The sequence below is a fragment of the Sander lucioperca genome, chromosome 18, assembly GCF_008315115.2.
Source record: "Sander lucioperca isolate FBNREF2018 chromosome 18, SLUC_FBN_1.2, whole genome shotgun sequence".
In the NCBI taxonomy this organism is placed as follows: Eukaryota; Metazoa; Chordata; class Actinopteri; order Perciformes; family Percidae; genus Sander; species Sander lucioperca.
The window spans coordinates 20,301,319-20,320,476 of record NC_050190.1 but is presented as its reverse complement, the minus strand read 5'-3'; the positions used below and the strand labels follow the sequence as shown (position 1 = coordinate 20,320,476).

The 19,158-nt window shown below is 42.5% G+C and overlaps 1 protein-coding gene across 8 annotated transcripts in view; it reads right to left on the bottom strand.

The window, feature by feature from the left end:
* Window positions 1–18,640, bottom strand: part of meis2a (Meis homeobox 2a) — an 81,231-nt gene extending 62,591 nt beyond the window's left edge. For 3 of the 8 annotated variants that reach the window (XM_035994544.1, XM_035994546.1, XM_031309982.2), the window contains exons 1-7: window positions 17,818–18,640; window positions 17,113–17,339; window positions 15,444–15,585; window positions 15,144–15,194; window positions 14,663–14,713; window positions 14,007–14,156; window positions 5,151–5,265 (exon numbers count right to left, since the gene is read on the bottom strand). In XM_035994544.1, the coding sequence (XP_035850437.1) occupies window positions 5,151–5,265; window positions 14,007–14,156; window positions 14,663–14,713; window positions 15,144–15,194; window positions 15,444–15,585; window positions 17,113–17,339; window positions 17,818–17,829 (748 nt within the window). In that variant the 5' untranslated portion in view covers window positions 17,830–18,640. Of the gene's footprint in view, window positions 1–5,150; window positions 5,266–14,006; window positions 14,157–14,662; window positions 14,714–15,143; window positions 15,195–15,443; window positions 15,586–17,112; window positions 17,340–17,531; window positions 17,781–17,817 lie in introns of those variants that run through there. The other 5 variants (XM_035994548.1, XM_035994550.1, XM_035994547.1 and 2 more) reach the window with 4 other exon arrangements.
* Window positions 18,641–19,158: the final 518 nt, after the last annotated feature.

Sequence of the window (19,158 nt, the reverse complement as noted above, 5' to 3'; positions counted from 1 at the left end):
GGAGAGTGACAGCCGTTCCCGTAAATGCCCGTGAATGCTGAATCCAGCAAGAATGTGGTGTTAGAGCAGAGGCAGGGAAAGATCCATTTTAAAACTATGTGCATTAACTATACTTTTCCCCATAGATTAAGCACTCCACATGAATAATTTAGCCTCTCTTATGGTAATGGGATCATGAAAGTATCCCCTCCGTACCATGTTTTCTCCCCCTCCACAGCAACTCTTCTCGGCTTTCAACAATGGCCCTGCCCCTTCCCAACAAACCATCAGACAGACCTACTGTACTGTTTTCACAACAGACACCTGACTGATGGGGCTGACATGTAGTGACAAGGCTAAAATGGCACACAGTAGCATATTGACAAACGCTGTGGCATTGTTATCCTCATTAAGCAGGTATACCTTTAAGTGCAGTTCACTTGCTGATGCACTGATGGCAAGATCTTGCAAGTTATAGGTTGAATGGCTGCACTTGGTGTAATGTTTATGTGTTCGCTGTTGCCATTGAGCTAGTTTTGTAAGAGTCTACCGAGGGCAGACTACTCCGCTTACACTTTCTGCTTCACTGTGGTTATCTGTGTTTTCTTTTGAGAGGGGAAGTGGACATATCCTGTGTGTTTGTGTTTCTTTGGCCTTATTTTGTTCAGCCTCTGCCATCACGCACTAAAATATACCAAGGCACACATTTACAACACATACACACCCTTGTTGCTTCAGCATTGTGTTGTGGTGAGGTGGGGGCACTGTGTAAAAATTATCAGTGCTCCAACAGCTGGGAGTGAGAGCCATGAAACAGCAGGGCTTGGGTCTGCTTTATTGTTTATCTGTTGTTTATGGGCCAGTGTTCAGCTTTAATTACTACACTAAATTAAACTCTAACAGGCACTTAGAGAGAACCAGCTAACACACGCACATGCATGCACCCACACACACACACACTACATATATATTTTCTATACACAGACACACCTCTGCTGATCTTTTTTGTTGTGGTTACATTTTTTCTTTCTTTCTCTTCTCTCATTTTTGAGTCTTCTTGAGCCCTAAGTGTAGCTGTCAAAAAAAAAAAAAAAAAAAAAAGCAAAGCCAAAGGTCTGGAAAATGCCACATTCAACTTCGTTCATGCTGGGAGTCTCTGGGCGGACACGGAGAGTCGTGTCCCCACCAGGAATGACCCCCCTCTGGTGAGCTCAACCACAAAGACCTTGCTGAGTGGGGCCCCTGGCCAGGGCCAAGGGAGCTCACCACACTCCCCACACACACACACACACACACACACACACACAAATGTACCACAATACCATCAAGCGCAGCATGGTCCCTTGGAGCCGAACACTCAAGCTCTCCCTCTCTTCCTCCCTTTCTCTCCATCTCTGCCTCTCTCAATCTCTCTGGGGAGTCTGTCTATCCGCAGAGTGTGGGGATTGTTCAATTGCTGAGAAAATGTACAAAATGCTTTCTCCTCTCTTCAGTTGAGCCTTTTCCATCTACAGTAGAATTGTACAGAAAGCCTCTTTGCTCACCACTCAAGATGTCAACGTGGATTTCGGTCTTCATGCATAGCTAATAATTACAAGTGTGGACTGGAGCTAAGGCATGCGCACGCACACTCAGACACACACATATGCACATACAGCAAGAAGGGAAAACATTACCTACCGTGCTGAATCAGTGTTGGGGATTTACAGTTCATGACTGAGTGCATTTGACTCTACTGTGTTTGGTGTGGGCAGAGTATTTCATCACGCTGCTCCATCACACTTTGGGTGTTTAACATATTGCGGACACCTGCTTGGAAACGACTGCTATCTTAAGGCACGCACATTCATCAAGTTTAACTCCCTGCAACTGATGTCTCTGATGTTTCTAGATAAGCTTGGAGGAGTTCCAAAGGACTGTTAATCAAAATGATGTGCGAGCAGAGCCAATGAAGTTATTGTGCGTTACCTTCTGAACCATCTCCCATAAACCGCGGATATTTGTTTGTCTAGCTAGAACATAGGGAGTCACTCTCTAAGAGTCAGTAAGTGAGAGTGCAGAATTTGCCCTGAGGGTGATAATTCATATTTTCTTTTTTTTGGAGGGAAATTCTGAGAAAAAAGGGAGAAAAAAAAACGCGGGGTCTTTCAAATAAGTGTCAGAACCTTAACTGGCAATCTTTACTCACAGCTATGAGCATAATTTACCTTGGTTTACTACATATTTGTGCGCTTGCTATGCTAAACAGTTTTTGGCATAGGTTCAGAGCAATGCTCAATGCTGAGATACAAGCCAGAGATTGTGGAAGTAAATTCTGCTCACAGCGACGATCCTGAGTCCTGTATGCACTGTATATACAGTACTTAAAAAAATGTATGCGAGTGATACTGATCTTTTTTCTTCTGTAGACCCCAAAGGGAAGGGAAGAAACAAGTTCAAACTTTTTTTTTTTCTTTTACTCTTGAAAACATTTGGATCTAGTCACTGTGAGACATGCTTCACCATTTTTAGGAGAAATGAAGTGGAGTCACATATTCAACACAGGGACGCCTTCTGGATCAATTTTCGAGGTAAATGTTTTTCAAGCCACAGGCACGCATACAACACACCTTTCAAGATGGGAGATGGCAGAAGAAAGTTGATGTTTTTCTTGGCAGCTGAAACACAAAAAGCACCGTGGGTCTCACATACTATTTCTCCGTCCTCTCTCTCTCACTAACTCCCATCTTATTCTGTCTTCCTCAACTGATCCACATTGTCACCCCTTTTAACAGGGGCCAAGCTGTTAAAGACCCCATTACTGAAGTGAAGCACACATTTCACATTTTCTCTATGGACACGAGAGTAGGGACTACAGATTTTATGTGGAAATGTATTGAGATCGGAGGCGAGTTCATGCGTGGAGTGGAGTGGAGGAGAGGAGAGGGAAAAGGTGGAGAGGTTGGGGAGGGAAGGCTCTGTCAGAATGGAAGAGCCAGAGTCGGGAGTCAGCGAGCGCTTCAAGCGTTAACGTAATTGCAAGAATGTGAAAAATGAGGCGGCGGGGCTCCCGAGCGGAGCGAAAGGTCAGAACATGCCTCACACAAAACAACTGGCTGGAGGACGGCCTCATTAGACCATTAAATCAGCTGCCCTCTCTCTCTTTTTTTCTCTTTCCCCTTTTTTCTCGCTCTGCATACTTTTTCACCTTCTCTACTCTTTCACCTCTGCACTTCAGTGTCTCTTGCTTCGCCTTCTTTTAAATCTCTGCGTCTATTCTATGCTGCTTACTGTGTTTTAACCATGTAAGATCGAGCATTTAGCACTCTTCAGTGTAGGTCAGGCTCTGGCCCTGATCTAGTCCAGGCCCAGTGCGTGGTGCTGTACCGTAACTGTCTTTGGCCCGTATTGATCCGCTGTTACTGGATACGGTGGGGAGAGGAGTCGATAAGTGCTCTGTGGATTACAGGTCACTTGTACTTATGTGTGTAAAATAATCAATAGGCAGTGCACTTCTTTCTCTCATCCCCCCTCCTCTCTCTCTGTTGTTCCAGCAGTCTTCATCTCCCATGCTACTTGCAATTGCAACGATGACTGCAAGAACTCCACCTATGCTCTGTCTTCTGACCTGCAATCTTACAGTGTTTTTAAGTAATATTATTACTTCCATGTCAAAAAATCCAACACCTAATTTGCTCATTTCTCTCTCTCTGTCTCTCTCTCTCTCTCTTCTTCTCTTTCTGCAACTGTCCCTTTGCTTTGCTCATCATGTAGGGGGCAACCAAAAGGAGAATAATAGAATTATCCCCATCAGGATCAATTAAGTGTCATATTATTATACACCATTCCTTCATTGTGCTTACACTGTCAAACAGACACATCCTGTTGCTTAGCCAAGGCCTAGCTACGATCATCTAGCCTGACAACAGCCTGTGATCCAACTAGTCCTGACACAGCTAACCACAGAGGTCTGCTGCGGCCCTCAGTCTGTGGTCATTAATGGTTCAACTGCTGCTTCAGTCTGAAGAGGAGAAGATGATTTAAACGACCCCACCACAGACACTCATCCCATCGATACATGTGATCGCTTATCGGCAAAACGATAGCCTTGAACGGGACACGACAAGCGCCTTCACTCACTGTGAGTGAGCTGTTGAGCACGTTTGTGTGTGTGTGTGTGTGTGTGTGTGTGTGTGTGTGTGTGTAGACGGTGTGATGAAATTTCATGCAAAACCCGTGGACACTGCCAGAGGGCACACAAGGATACAGAAAGAGACCCAAAACACACACACACACACACACACACACACACACACACAAACTCTCTCTCTCTCTCTCTCTCTCTCTCTCTCTCTCTGCCGCCAGTGGAAGGAGATTGTGGTGCATTCAAAACAAGGAAAGACATGAAAAGAAAGGCCAAAAGCTCATCATCTGTTCTCTTAGTTCAGGCAGCAGTTGCATTTCATAAACAATTTTAACCTCACAATGTAGTGATGCTCGTCCTCACCTCTAAATTCAACTAACAGCATATGCTTGTGACAATTTACACGTCAAATTTGATACAGACCGTGACAAAAATACAAGGCGGATAGCTGTGACTTGCACAAGCTATCTGTAATAATTCCAAATACATTTGTTTTGAAATGCATTATTGCTGTTTGGCAGGTCGTGTACTAGATAACAGAAGGCTCACTGAGACATAATTAGGGGCTGTTGTGTGAGCAAAGTTAATATGGTTTAAATGCAAGCAAGAACTGGCAGAAATATAGTATTAATCACCAGCTTTTGTTCATCTCTCTAAATAGCAACATTTTGGAAAGCCCTTATACTAGGTTGGTGAATTACAGTGGCTGTTGATTGCGTTTGTGCGTGCGTGTAACAGTGGATAAGCGTGTTCATTTTTAGGTGTGACTATGTGTTTACATGGATGCCAGTCAAAAAGCGGGATAATCCAATGTGCAAAAGGAGGGACTGGGACATATGTGCCATCTATTCACTGTAGATCTCCCATTAGACAGGGTTAAAGTGTAGTGTTGGCAACTCTATCAATGCATGATGATTAATATGTCCCGCATAGACTTGTGCCTGTATCTATGTATGTTTATTTTATGTGTTCGTGCTTGAATGCACAAGTGAATGCATGTACGAGTGTGTGAGAGTGCATGTGCATGCCCATTTCTGTGCTGTCTCACCTTGTTCACTGCTGTTGTCACCGCTCTGTGAAGCATGTCCCCCGCTGGAGGGCCCCGGTGTGCCAGCTGAGTGTGTGGAGGTGGCGTCATCATGGTCTCTCCAGGAAGCTGGGTTCTGAGGTTTGAAAAGAGAGAAAGCGAGCGTGGGATCCATCCATCCATCCGTGCATCCATCCACATTCCCCATCCAAACCGCAAACCAGGAGCAGAGAGAGCAGGAAGGGGGGAGGGGGGGTAGAGAGGGAGAGACACAGAAAGAGAGAGAGACCACATGAGTATGCTGGAAAAGTGAGTGACATTTGTAAGAGTCTACAGGCACTGTGAAGGTCCTTGGCCTGCTTACATTCTCCTGGCAGGGCAAAGAGCCCCATCGCCTATTTCCCCATGCTAGCAGACAATCAACCATGCCACTAGAATCATAGATGAATAGAAAGTAACTAATGCACTAAAGCAGCTGGCAATAAGTCAAAACACTGTAATCAAAGTGTTTCATTAATGCATGAGAGCAGAACGCAGCACGGTTGGTGTGGCGTTTGATTTTGAACGTTGCAAGTGGGGCACTTGTGAGTAATTGTCTAAACACATATGGCAGATCCCAGTGGAGTTCGTTTATACCATAACCAATTGAGACTTCCGTGTCAAGTGAGAAATATAGAGGTAAAAAGTCCAAACACACCACAGCCGCCATTAATCATTACCACTGTCAGAAATGAAAATAAGATATGACAGTGATTCTCCTGCTAATCTGCCAAAAATGTGTACACGCCCACACTGACATACACACACGCCCACAGAGGCTTGCAAGAAAATACACTTACGCACACATGCTAATGACATAATAGAGCAAGAAGTATAAACACACATGCACACACTCACTTTTATATATACAAACACATGCTAAAAAAAGTGTTAAATCTCTGCTGTCTAACTTCAAAGAAATGTCCATAAACAAATTCATAGCTTTTAAGGCGTCTTTCTTTTTTCCTTCCCTCCCTCTACAGCTCATTTTCTCTCCTTCTCCTTCTCCTCCTCTCTTTCCTGGTCATTCCTACTGCCTTGTCGGTGCACACGGGGAAACAGGATTTTCTACTGTACAGGAAAGGCTTTATCAGTGCCACATGAAGGCAGGCTGGACGTGGAATTTCCTCTGCCATTCGGGCAATAGAGGGACAGACGGATCACGTCATTTACTACACTCAGACACAGGCTCAATCCAAACAGCACGCTCCAAACAGCCTCTCGCACAGAGTTGATACAGCTTCATAGCTCACACAACCCTAGCTAGTCTTTCCCAATTTAACCTGTCACCTGAGCATGATGACAAAATGTTGGCGGACGTAAGCCCAACGTTGTCTGGGGCCTGAGAGAAGCGGCCCCTTGAGCAGAGCTCAAGCCAAACAAACACAGGCCTGCACCAGGGCTTCCCACAAACCTCAACCCACTTCTCAGTTCCCGCTATGGTTTTTTTTTTTTCTTCTCCCTCAAACACACATAAACACATATACATACATACGAAAGCAGAAGGAAAATGTACACGCCAGAGAATATTCCAAGAAAGAGACCGTTTTTACCATTTTGTCTAACTTCAGTTCCTGGTGAACTTCTTTTCCCTCAGCTCCCGCCAGAGAGGAGCCTGCCTGCCTGCTTTGGTGCCCCAGTCAGAGTGAGCTGTACTGGTAGAGGACAGACAGGATAGTGCCTGGAGACTGGTGTAGGTTTGCAGGGAAAAAGAGGATATAAGACAAGCGGCTGCCGAGCTCCCTTGGGTGCGCGTTCCTGATGTGCTGCTGCTTGTTCTGCTGTGGAGGCGCGGCTGCTGCTATGCCTGTGAGCGAGGCCCTTTTATCTGCTAAGTTTTTTGGGGAAGGAGGGCTGTTTTCTCAAACAGCTAGGAGCTGAAAACAGCAGACAGAAACACACAAGGCCCTTCAGACCCTCCGCTCCACTCAAGGCCCTCTCAGCGTCAGCTGTTCACCGGATGGCAATCAGATAAAGAGCTCGGAGAATTGCTCAGAAGAGGGGTACGAAGACAGGGTGAACAATAGCCCGTGCGTGGGTTTTAGCCCTCCAGAGTGAGCGGAGGGAAAAGTGTCCCTGCTCTAGAGAGGGATGGATGATTGTGATGTGTTCCCGCTCTGGGCCACTGATCAACACATGGTACACTTCATGGGAACAAGGTCTGTTGTCTGTTATTCTCAACACAGCATATGCTGAGTCAAATCACTAATGTGGGAAAAGTCAGTCTAATTCTGTCAGCGTCACATGGAACAAGGAGGGAAGGAGGTAAAAATCCCAGACTCCCAGAGTACATAGTGTATTTAGGCAGAGCTGGGATCTGTGCTCTCCGTTGTTGTTCCAAGAGAAGAAAATGACTGGGTTCTACTTCCTCACAATGAGACTCCCACTGCCGGCAAGATGCGAGACAGACCTCAAAACTATGCTCGCTGCTCTCACACACACTCTCTCTCTCTCTCTCCAACACTTAACAGCTATGGCCACAGCACAGTTTTAATGCAACAGCTGAATCGATAGGACTTCATTTAGCTATCATTGCAGAGTAATGTGTCATTTTTAATGGTGCTGGCACTAAATTAAATTCAAAGACACCTCAGCTAATGGTGTTAAAGGGAATGATATTTGGCTGTGATTTGCTACCCTGTGGGTTTAATGGGTCTGTATGGATACAGATAAAGCTTTGTTAGTTTGTTTCTTAATGGGCAAAAAGCAGACCACAGCACTTTATATCACATAATAATAATAATAATAATAATAATAATAATAATAATAATAATAATAATAATAATAATAATAATAATACAGTAGATACTACGTCTAGTGCATATGCAGTATAGGATATCTTTAATGAAGCACACTCTCCTTTTTAATACATGTAAGTCACCTCTCATTCATAACCCTGTCTGCAAAACAAGACAACAAATATCACAGCAAAAGCATAAAACTTTCCACGCTCAACAAGGCGACAAAAGCGAACAGCCTTTCCTCCCCATGAATAATTTAGTGGGCCTCTCTGAGCTATGGAGGGTGCATCATCAGACACCGCGTAACACAAACACACACACAACCATTTTGTCACAACCCTCATGGGTCTGATAAAGTTCAAACAAGTTGGGGGGGGGGATCATGCCACCTAAACAGTCTTCTTCAACCTACACAAGAAGTCCTCGGAAAAAACAAATAAATAAAAAAATAGAGGGAGAAGCGAAAGAGAAGAGAAGGCCTCTAGCCCATGTGACTATTCCCTAAAGCTGGGCATAATTAGGAGTCAAACATGGTTCACTCCATGCTCTTGCCTAATTGTGTTAAAGAGCAGTGTTACCAGGAGGAGGAGGAAGAGCAAAAAAGGCTAGCAAGCAAACGCACATACATGTGCATGCGGGAATGCACACACACACACACACACACACACACACACACACACACACACACACAATAGGACTAGATAGAGAATAAGATACAAAAGAAGCATGGTCTCTAGGGGCAGCTGTGTCTATTTGCTGGGGTTAGCAACTGGCAGCTGATAATACAAGTTGTAATTAATATAAAAGCAGGAGACAATATGGGGAGGAAGGCTTGTAGTGGAGCCAGGCCACAGGAGAGCAGGAGAATGCTGCCGTCTCCTCTGCTCCTGTCCCCCGTTTCTCATTTACAAACACCTGCCTGGCACAATCTCACTTCCCTCACTGCACTCTGCCTACATCCCTAGGAATTTCAGATAAAATTGATTTAGCAGCATCATTGAATTTCCCTCAAATTCCCCTGAAACCCGGAGGAAAGGGAAGAAATCTGTTGGTGTACTAGCAGCGCGAGGTAGGCTGAGAATGACTAGCCTTGTGTGTGTGTGTGTGTGTGTGTGTGTGTGTGTGTGTGCCTGTGCCTGTGTGTGTGTGTGTGTGTGTGTGTGTGTGTGTGTGTGTGTGCGCCTTGCACTGCCACTGCGAAGAGCAGCTACAGGAATCCTGTGCTGAACATGTACAGAATCGCTGACACACCAGAAACACAAGGGGCCGTAAATCATAAAGCCAGCTGACATTTCAAGGCACATCTTGCTACACGGAATAAACAGAGTAAAACTCTTCACACATTTCTGTTGGGTTGAGCACATAATTATACACAGCCTCTTTAGAAAAGTGTAGGTGCACCTCTACTGAACAACTGAGTATTTACAACACCCTCAATTATCCAGATTATAAAGAGTCCTTAATTTAGCAGCAAATAATTCATCAGAGCATGCTTTAACAGACACCAGGGATTGAGTGATTGTATATAAGCTTCAAAACTTTCTCTGAGACAAAAACAACCTGTTTTACCGTCTTCATAACACACATCAAAAGGACTATTCCAAAATATGAAATAGCATTAATACAAAACATTATAGATAATTCTTGTTTCAGTAATTCCTTGTAGCAAATAACCCTAAAATATGTAAATATACATTCAATGGCCACTTTACTACATACACCTGTACAATCTAATACAAACCAATACAACTGTTCTGCCAAATCTATTTTTATAATGCCTATAATAACTTTTTTTGTTGACACTCATAGATGTGTTGATTAAATTTGATGTTTTAGCATTGAGGTCAGTTAGTGATGATGTTACATTGAGAGGTGTTTCTAATATTTTACCCTTCATGTATGTCAACATTTTTAAACACTTCTCAATATCATGTAGTCCAGTACAACACCTTAATAAATAATAAACATGTAATTGAATTTACACATTTCCATCTATATCAACAATAACTGAACATTATTATCTTTTTTAAGGTAGAATTGATAGCGGAGCTGTTGTATTGAATTACAAAGTGTATGTGTGTACTAAAATTGACTGTATGCTGCATTTCAGTACAAGTCAACATACATGCATCTCACGATCCTAAAACGACTGCGCAGCAACTGTTCTTCATTGCAGTCATTTACAGCATGCATTTAGTTAAAGGAAGGAGTGTGTGGGAGATGCAACAAGTGAGCCTATAGCCTCTCTCTCAAGCCACGGTAGCGATGATTAGATATGCCTGCCAACAGGACCCTGCCTCTGAACACTAATCAAATAGGAAATGTAAGCCCAGACATCCCCCCATCACAAAACAATTGTGTGGAACAGACAGAGCGGTCCAAGTCAACGCTACACTGTTTTTTACAAGAAGGGGGGGGGGGGGATCCAAACGCAGTCGGTCCCTGAGGAGAACAAAGCTAGTTGAATTAGAACACCTCCAAAACTGAGAAATTCCACGGTTCAGCAGGCCGGCTCGGCCCGAGGGCTCTCTGTCCACAGGCAGAGAGCCTGTGTATGCGCTGCACCCTGCATACTGACATACAGAAACAGGACATTACTGAGCACCCATCTCTGCTGATGCACACAGTAAATCACTGCATGGGCACAAGATGAACTATTGCTATTACTTGACTGAACTTGTGACATCACTATGTTTGACCAATGGTCTACAGCGCCCAGAGACTGTACCAGAGAATCAAATGTAAACAGAAAGCTTTTTTCCCTTTTTCCCTTTCCAGCCATGCAGGGTCAAGATAAGCTACGCCATAACCTCTATGGGAACCACTATCACTCCCTGAGGACAGCTCTCTAAAACAAAGCGCCGGGACCTGCAAATCCTACACACTTTCTCTGTAACAAATCTGAAACTATGCAGAAATCCAAAATCCAAAGAAAGTTTCAAAAGCGTAATGCATATGCATGGAGGAAATGAAAAGCCCTCTGCTAATATGTAAGCTTTACTGGAGAAGCGGCACAATAGCGCGAGAAGACACAAAGGCTAATTCATTAGAACAGATAATATTCAGACACTGTTAATTCTATTTGCCTCCCTAATTGGATGTAGCACAGAAGAGACAGAAATTGTATTCATTAATTAAAAGACAAGAGAGCAAACCATTGACAAGCACACACTGTATCAACCGTTTACAAATCTACACCGCTCTCTGTATTTGTTTTTTTCTCTTCCCCATCACCCTTCATGTGTAATACATCTTTTTTTCCTTTCTTTTAATTGGGATGGGGTTGATCTGAGGAGGGGCGATGAGTTAGGAAGCCTTGGGTGGGCTACATGGTTGAGATAGTCACCGCAAGCGAATAAGGGAAATCAACAGTGTCAGCAAGGCCTCATCCAGCTCTCACTATACTATAATCCAATCATCTCTAAGACAATGCTGCATTCAAGTGTAAATAAAACTGTGCTTATTATGCTCGGCTGTCAGGTATGAAGAGGGGAGAGGAGGGAAACAGAAAGAGGTAAAAAAAAAAGGGAAGGAAACACACACACATACATACACACACACACACACACACACACACACACTCACACACACACACACACACACACACACACACACACACACACACACATACAAACAAGCTCAATGTGCAGCCTTCTTCTCAGTGAAGAGTCTCATCATCTCCAGAAAAACCAACTTTCACCAAATGAGATGTAGCCCAGGGCTATATATTAAAAATGCATATCAAAGCAAAGAAAAATGGACGTGAGAGATTCTAACTAAATAAATTAGCATATCTAACTATCAAACCGCCTCCCTCTCCTCAATGAGAAGCGAGGACAGAAATGAATAATAAAATAGAGCCAAATACAAACGAAAAAAAAAAAAAAAAAAAAAAGTAGGACAGAAATTGTTTTCCATCCAGCGGCACAGTCTTGCAGCCAAATGCATTTTTAGGCATTGTTTCCAATATTCAAAACACATTTTAGGCATGAAAAGCTGGACCCCTTTCAATTAGACACGGAAATTACTGCTGAAGAAGTTAACTATTTACTACAAAGATCATGACAGCACAGTGCAAATTTTCACCTCAATGGTTTCACTTTCTGCAAATATTATTTTCTACTAAACCCTCATGAGGTGCACACATGCTCTCACACACGGTAGAAAGGCATTGAATTTTATTTATGAAAACAATAACTATAAGCGTGTGTATGTTTCCATAACATGTAGCTACTCAGCCATGATTAAAATCACTCTCAGCACAGACAGAGCTCTAAAAGCTAACAAGGTGGGTAAAAACTCTCTTCTGCTTTTGTCAAATTTAGCCCAGCAGTTTGGTATAATAAAAAGTTCACTGGTGCCACAGAAGTGAAATAAATCCCTCAAAACTTAAACACCTAATGAGGTGGTCAGTCCAAATGACTTCATGATAAATGGCTTGTCATGCAACCTTCTTTGTTTATTGCTGCTCCTGATTTGCTTTATTGGCATATCTAATTTTCTAATTATCAAAATATTTCTCACAAGAGGACTGATGACAAAGCTAGTGTCAGTGAGCACTGGAGGCACCATTGGAAATGGGCTTGAGGATCAACCATCTGCCATGAAACTAAACAGGCTAGTTTATCTAATCTCTACAATATAAACAACAGCATGCCTCATTTCTACACTTGTGTTGGAGGACCCCAATATTGCCGTTTTGACCGTTTCTCAAACCAACATCGGCATATTCGGTCTATCTATGTTTTAATTCACCTTGTGCGGTGCACTGTGTGGCCATGTAAACGCGACGGGCTTTCAAAGGAAATGCACTGCTTTTAGGCCTACAGCCAGACCCAACAGATGCATCGCAGTGACTTTGCATAACACTTAAATCTGCTTTAATTCCTAATAGGCTTGGCCTTGTGCTACACCGATATTAACTAGTCACGTACGTGCAATAGCGCGCTCATTTTTACCCCCACCAAAACATTAGCTTTATCACAGACATGCAAGAAGCAATAATTCACCCGATATCAACTCAATAATACACTGTCAGCTCAATCCATATCGCGGGGAGAGGCTGTGTTTATTACACCGAAAATGCACGATTTAAACCAGGGAATCGATCCTCAAATTTAAAGCTACTGTACTTCAGGTGCATATAATTGAATTCAGCATTATGGAGCCTCCAGCCATAAAATGGGGAACAGAGGAGAGAGCCACTGCAGAGCAAACCACACGGCAATCAATACGAAACAATTAAACACATTAACATCAACAGCAATGGAAGGCCTCCAGACGAACCATCAGATGCCTTGTGAACTTGACATTGATGGTAAGCCTTTAGCTCTGAGATCTATTTCAATAGGCTACCACTTTCTCCACCTCTGCAGCAAAACCCACAGCTTTACGCACAGGCCATATCCAGCTCCCACAGCCCCAAATATAAAGCCCTTTTCTTTTTTAAATATTGGCCTAAAGCTAAAGCTTACCGCTGATACCCTGCTTTAACATTAAACCTGCGTAACAGATAATTGCCTCACGTTTTTTTTTTTTTCTCAACTCTCAATAATGCACGACAGCAATTTACACACGCGCACCGTCTAATGCACACGCACACACACACACACACACACGCACGCACGCACGCACGCACGCACGCACACACACACACACACACACACACACACACACACACACACACACACACACACACAATCCTGGAGCACACAAGCAAGCACGGACGCATTATGCACACATGACTGCCCCTAATCAAAAGACTAAAACAATAACTCAGTCTATTGTATCACATCTAGCTTTTGACCTTAGAACATCGATCGGCACATTTTCCTTGCAGAACAGAGCATGCTCTATTTACTGATGGCACAGCAGGGTCACACACTGAACACAGGCGACGTATAGCCCAGAAGTTGGCATTATGAGACACATGAAACAAATCTGATTATCTTAAACCAAGCCGATTATTCATATGCATTGTGTTTAAAAAAATAAATTAAAAAAAAATACAAATGCCCGGGTGTTTTCTATCAGTGGCAATAGACGCAGACACGGACCAAAACAGCACATTACTTATGAATATAATTTTGTTACTTACATGATCTGCGAGGTTAGTCGACGATCCCGAGAGCTCTTCGTGATCTGATTTTGAGCTGCCATCCCGTTCGTCAATAACTAGATCTATTGGCATTTTTCCTTTCAAACAACTGATGTACCGGTGGCAAAAATTGTCGCAGAGCTCGTGCACCTATAGAAAAAAAGGAAGAAAACACCTTTTTTTCAGGATGGGGAAACGCTTCAGCCAGTCCAAGAATAACTCCAATTAAGGGGCATTATCGGCGTCGAGGAAACAATAGTGAAATTGTTGCAGTGCTTATTATTCTCCTGAGACTGGAGCAACAAGTTGAACGACAAAAAATAAACAGCATGCCGTCAGCTGGTGGAATAATGAGCAGTTGAAACTAAATCTGCGGATCGATAACAACATGCAACGTGAGCAAACAGGCTCCATCATCTTTTATCAATAGTCACAGAAATAGTTGGCTAAATAAAATAGCATATTTTATGAAAATGATAAACCGGAAACTTTCTCCCAATGCTGGTTTATTTTTTTTATTTATTTTTATATCTGCTAATAACTAGCCTACAGCACTGCACTGAATATTGAAGCACGTTTAATAATATCAGTTGCATTTGTGCAGGTGCATGGCGTCATGCGTCAAATCTCAATTTATAAAGAATTATCATATTTACCTTTTCTAATTCCAAGAGGTGAAATCGTAATACTTGTATGGCTTGTATCATCTGAAAAAAAATGGCAAAATAAACACAGTTCACATCACAAAATTTACAGGATTCATATTTCTTTACACTTGTACAGTATTAGCTGATAATCCGCCCGTCATAACTCTATGGAGTGCACTACAGTCAGCAAGCGCAAAAACATTTTTTTTTTAAACTCTAACAGGAAGCTGAATTTCACAATCTAATTGGTCATCAGGCAATGGTCAGCTGGGTCAGTTAGAAGGGAAGACTGAGCACTGACAGCGGCAAATGTGGTCACACAGCTTCACTTCAGAACTGACCTGACATCTGTGCGGGAGTTTAAATCATATGTTCACATGTTTACTGTGTGATGAGGCGGACACTCCAGAGTATACCAAAACAAAGCAGAGTAGAACCGCGCCGAAGCGGTAGTTATTGAGAGACAAGAGAGGTCAAAGTGTGATCTTACCAAATTGTCCAACTCTGGATTTGATGAAAATAAAGGTTTTTCTGCTCGGACCTAAAATAATACACCAAATGTCAAAGTTAGTTTGGCATGAAATGTGTTGTCTATTCCTATAATACAAACAATTCTCATAAATGAGCTTGTGTTTTTAAGTGGAAATTCTGCAGAGAACACACACTATGTATTAATCATATCAAAAGAAAGTTTTATTGCAAAAAAGAAAATATAAAGCAGGCATTAAACTATGTGCCCTGACGCAGCCACAACATCCAACATATTTATTTTTAATATTTCGAAATTGACCTGTTTGGCAAAGACTGCAATGTCCTCATTGAAGGAGTCTGAGGAGCAGACATCGCCGCCTGCTACGCCGGGCTCCCTCGGAGTACACGTCGCCAACTCGCACTTCTCAAAAACCAGCGCGAGCAGTGGGAATAAAGGGTGACTGCAAGAGGGGAAACACAGCCTGAGTACAAGCAGCACACCGGCTCCACAATGCCCCACTGCAAAAAATGTCCAATCAACCTGCATATCTGTCGGGCCCTACAAATTGTATATATCTATATAAATATAACACATTTGGATGAGATTATTTTACTTTTATCCCGCTGTAGTTTCTACACACTTCTGTCAAGACAAATGACCGCATTTTAAAATAAGGCAGACAACAACTTAAACAATACAATCTGGATTCAAGATTCTTTTTTAGACGCTGTTTGGAGTTGGAACACGCATCTGGAATATTTTAGTCCTCGTTTTGGGGGAATTAAGGATTTTAGACTCAAAATGTTGTGAATCGACTTGTTGAGACTGACATTTTTTGCAGTGCAAACTAGAAACGGCTGAGAAGTCGACAAAACCCAACAAAAAAAACAACACTGACACACTTTACAGCAGTTAGTGGGGGTTTAGAGAAATTATAGTCTGCAAAAAAACTTGAAATGAAATAATATTTTTGCAGAGTTACACTACAGACGAAGGCTACTGGAGCACCGATGAGTTTACTATAGCTTTAAAAGTGAGACGGAGGTGATTAAAAATAGTCTAAGTCTAACTACTGTTCAATCAACATCACGAGAAAACAGTCACCAAAATTATTTTTAAAAGCTACATTATAATTTCAGAATAAAATGCTATTTCTAGAACAAACTTAACTTCATAAAACTGGCTTTATAGTTTCTTTATTTGTGTCAGTATAAAATAAAAATAAAGGTAAGCGTCTGAAAACGTGAGTTAAAGAGATGAAGAGGATTTACTCTGCACTACATCCCAGATTATAATGATACACTGTGGATTATAGCACTTTCTGTGTATGTGTGTTAGTGAGCAATGTCTGGAAACATTTTTTTTTTTTTTAAAGTTTTGCAATCATCGGTAAGAACGTCTAAATGCCACTAATGTCATAAATTTCATTGTTTGAGAATGAGGTGATGCACGTATAATTATAAAGACACCCGGTGCGTTGTAACGCGCTGTGTGTGTTACTGTAAACAATATTTTACAAAACATTTGAGAAGTTTTTGCAGGCAGTAACGAGGACGTTTAAATGAGTCCAGACCTTTTTTAAAGGATAATAGTAGGCTGTAATATTAAAGCAGACTTTACAACGTGGAACAATTGTTGTGATGTTGAAAATACTTTTTTTTTCATTATATTTCCATGCAGTCTGTGACTTTAGAGCTTGGACTGTGCACAGAGAGCTTCCATATTATTTTATAGCTTGTATTGGAAGCTCGAGGCTTACTTCTTACTTACTGCAGGCTTCACGATGCCTTGTACAATGCGTATAAAATTACACATCAACAGAACTCCCCTGACCAACAATAGAGCTCCAAATTTGCGGCCAGTTCCGCACAAAACACTATTTGAATTTAGTGGTGGGAGAGAAACTCCAACAAAACTAACTTAATGAAAAGCTGAGAACTTAGGGGAAAAAATAATTGCACGCCTGTTCGGTTCATACAAACCTTACCCGTAAATTTGATCTTTATCCCTCTTTAAAACGTCGTTGACAGCAGAGCCCATGCTGGTGGGCATAACGTTTGGATGTGGAGCGTGGGCTCCGTAGTGCTGGCTGGCGTGCAGCGGCGGTCCGTGGTTCAGGTGGTGGACCTGGGGAAGCGGCCGGGGAGCATGCGGGTCCCCGTACATCGACGCCGAGACTCCGTCCATCCCACCGTAGTGGGCCAGCTCATCGTACTGGGAATAAAAAATCAGAGCAAAAGTCAGCGGTCTGCCCGGTTACTTTTTAAACAAATGTGAAAAGTACAAAAAGCATGCCGTCTCATTTGGAATATACGCAAAGGAGATTGAAATAAGCTTTGAAAATGCGCTGCAGCCAGGGCAGAAAAAGTGTCATATATTCTATCTGATGAAACGGTTTGCCATTACCAAAAACATTATAACTTAGGTGCTCCTCGAAAGAGAGTTTGGAGGGTGAAAAGAGCGAATTAGTTTGGAGTCTCCTGTGAAACTGATCCACGACTGTCGTGGAGGCTGTCGGTAAAAGCAGAGGCTGTCACTTTGCTTGAAGAGTAGGGGCGCTGCAAAAATGTCAAATATAGCGGCTTTGATATGAATACTTTGTGAATTTGCCACCAGCCGACAAGAGGTTATCGATACGAGTGCCTCCCTACAGTGGATTTGAACAGGTAAGTGTAGGAGATTTAAAACCTACCCTTTGCGCCATCAGGCTGCGCTCCAATAAACTCCTGAATCTGTCGTATATTTAATATCCCAGTCCCGTTTAGAAAGTGATTTAGAGGCAAGATTCCTTTTTCAACCAACTTTGCGACTTCTCCTATTCGCCAGTGTGGTTCAGTTGAAATCGTAGCATCAGGGAGTTTTGCAATTTTTCTTGTTTTCCCTCTTTCCTCTTAAAAAAAGAAAAAAATGCGCCAAAGTGAAGGTTACAATCGGCCCATCAACAACCTGCATGTAACTAAACTGTCGTGTCTCATGGCTTTTTGCCACTCCAGCTGTCAATCAAAGCCAGAGGTTGTCAAGGTAATGAATGAATGACGGTTGGTGATGATGTTCAAGAGAAGGACGAATCTTTTTAGTCCGTTTTCATCCCGCAAGTCCGCGTCTCCTTTAATGCCTCCAGATCGCTATCTTGTTTTATTATCACTGTAAAAAAGGAAAAAAAAATCAGTAGAAATTAAGAGACTGCGATTCAGATCTCTTCTTTCTTTCCCCCGTAGGTATTTCGTCTATCTGGCGAGACTGAGATGAGTGAGTGTCAGCGAGTGTTGGCAGGTTGGCTGCTAGCTTGCTTATAGAAACAGAGTCAGTTCGCAGCGCTGAGCGGTGGGCGAATGAAATGACGGATCCCGGAAGTAGCGGTGGCCATAGCCAGTCCTACAGCAGCTCCAGAAAAGAGAGAGGAGAGACCAAATCTTGTGATATGCAGAGTGTATGCGAAGCACAGGGACGGCTTCAACTGCACACTGGGGGTAAAAGCCAAACCAACACAGCTCCAACTCCCACCCAATTCCTTTTCGCCGTGAAGAGTCCTAAAGAAAAAGCAGAGAAGGCACAATGAGGAAGGTTTACCAGCGCGGACACTTAGGCTGCAGCTCCTCTGAGTACAATCAAACACAACTCTGACTGAATTAAACTACATGAATCATGGTTTAGGGTAAACAAGTTTATTTTAAAGCACATTTACGCATGACGCATGCACACTTTAACGCATGGCAAAATGTAAATATACAAATATTTGAGCTTTCATCCATCCTTACAGTCAATGATAGAAATTAAACTAAATATTATAAAACATCTTCAGGACATCTTATGAATGCTGTGTTTAATATATGACCATGACGCTTACTTGTTATCTGTTTTGTGGTTATAAGCCGGTGTGCCTAATATCACAGTAATACCTCCTAATCTTACAGCTAATTATTGCTCTGCTCTTTTTAGCAAATTAAACGACACACAGCACCCCTCTAAGCCCAGAATGAACTTTTCCAAAAGGAAAAAAAAAAAAAAAAAGCTTTTGTAGAGAAAGTAATTT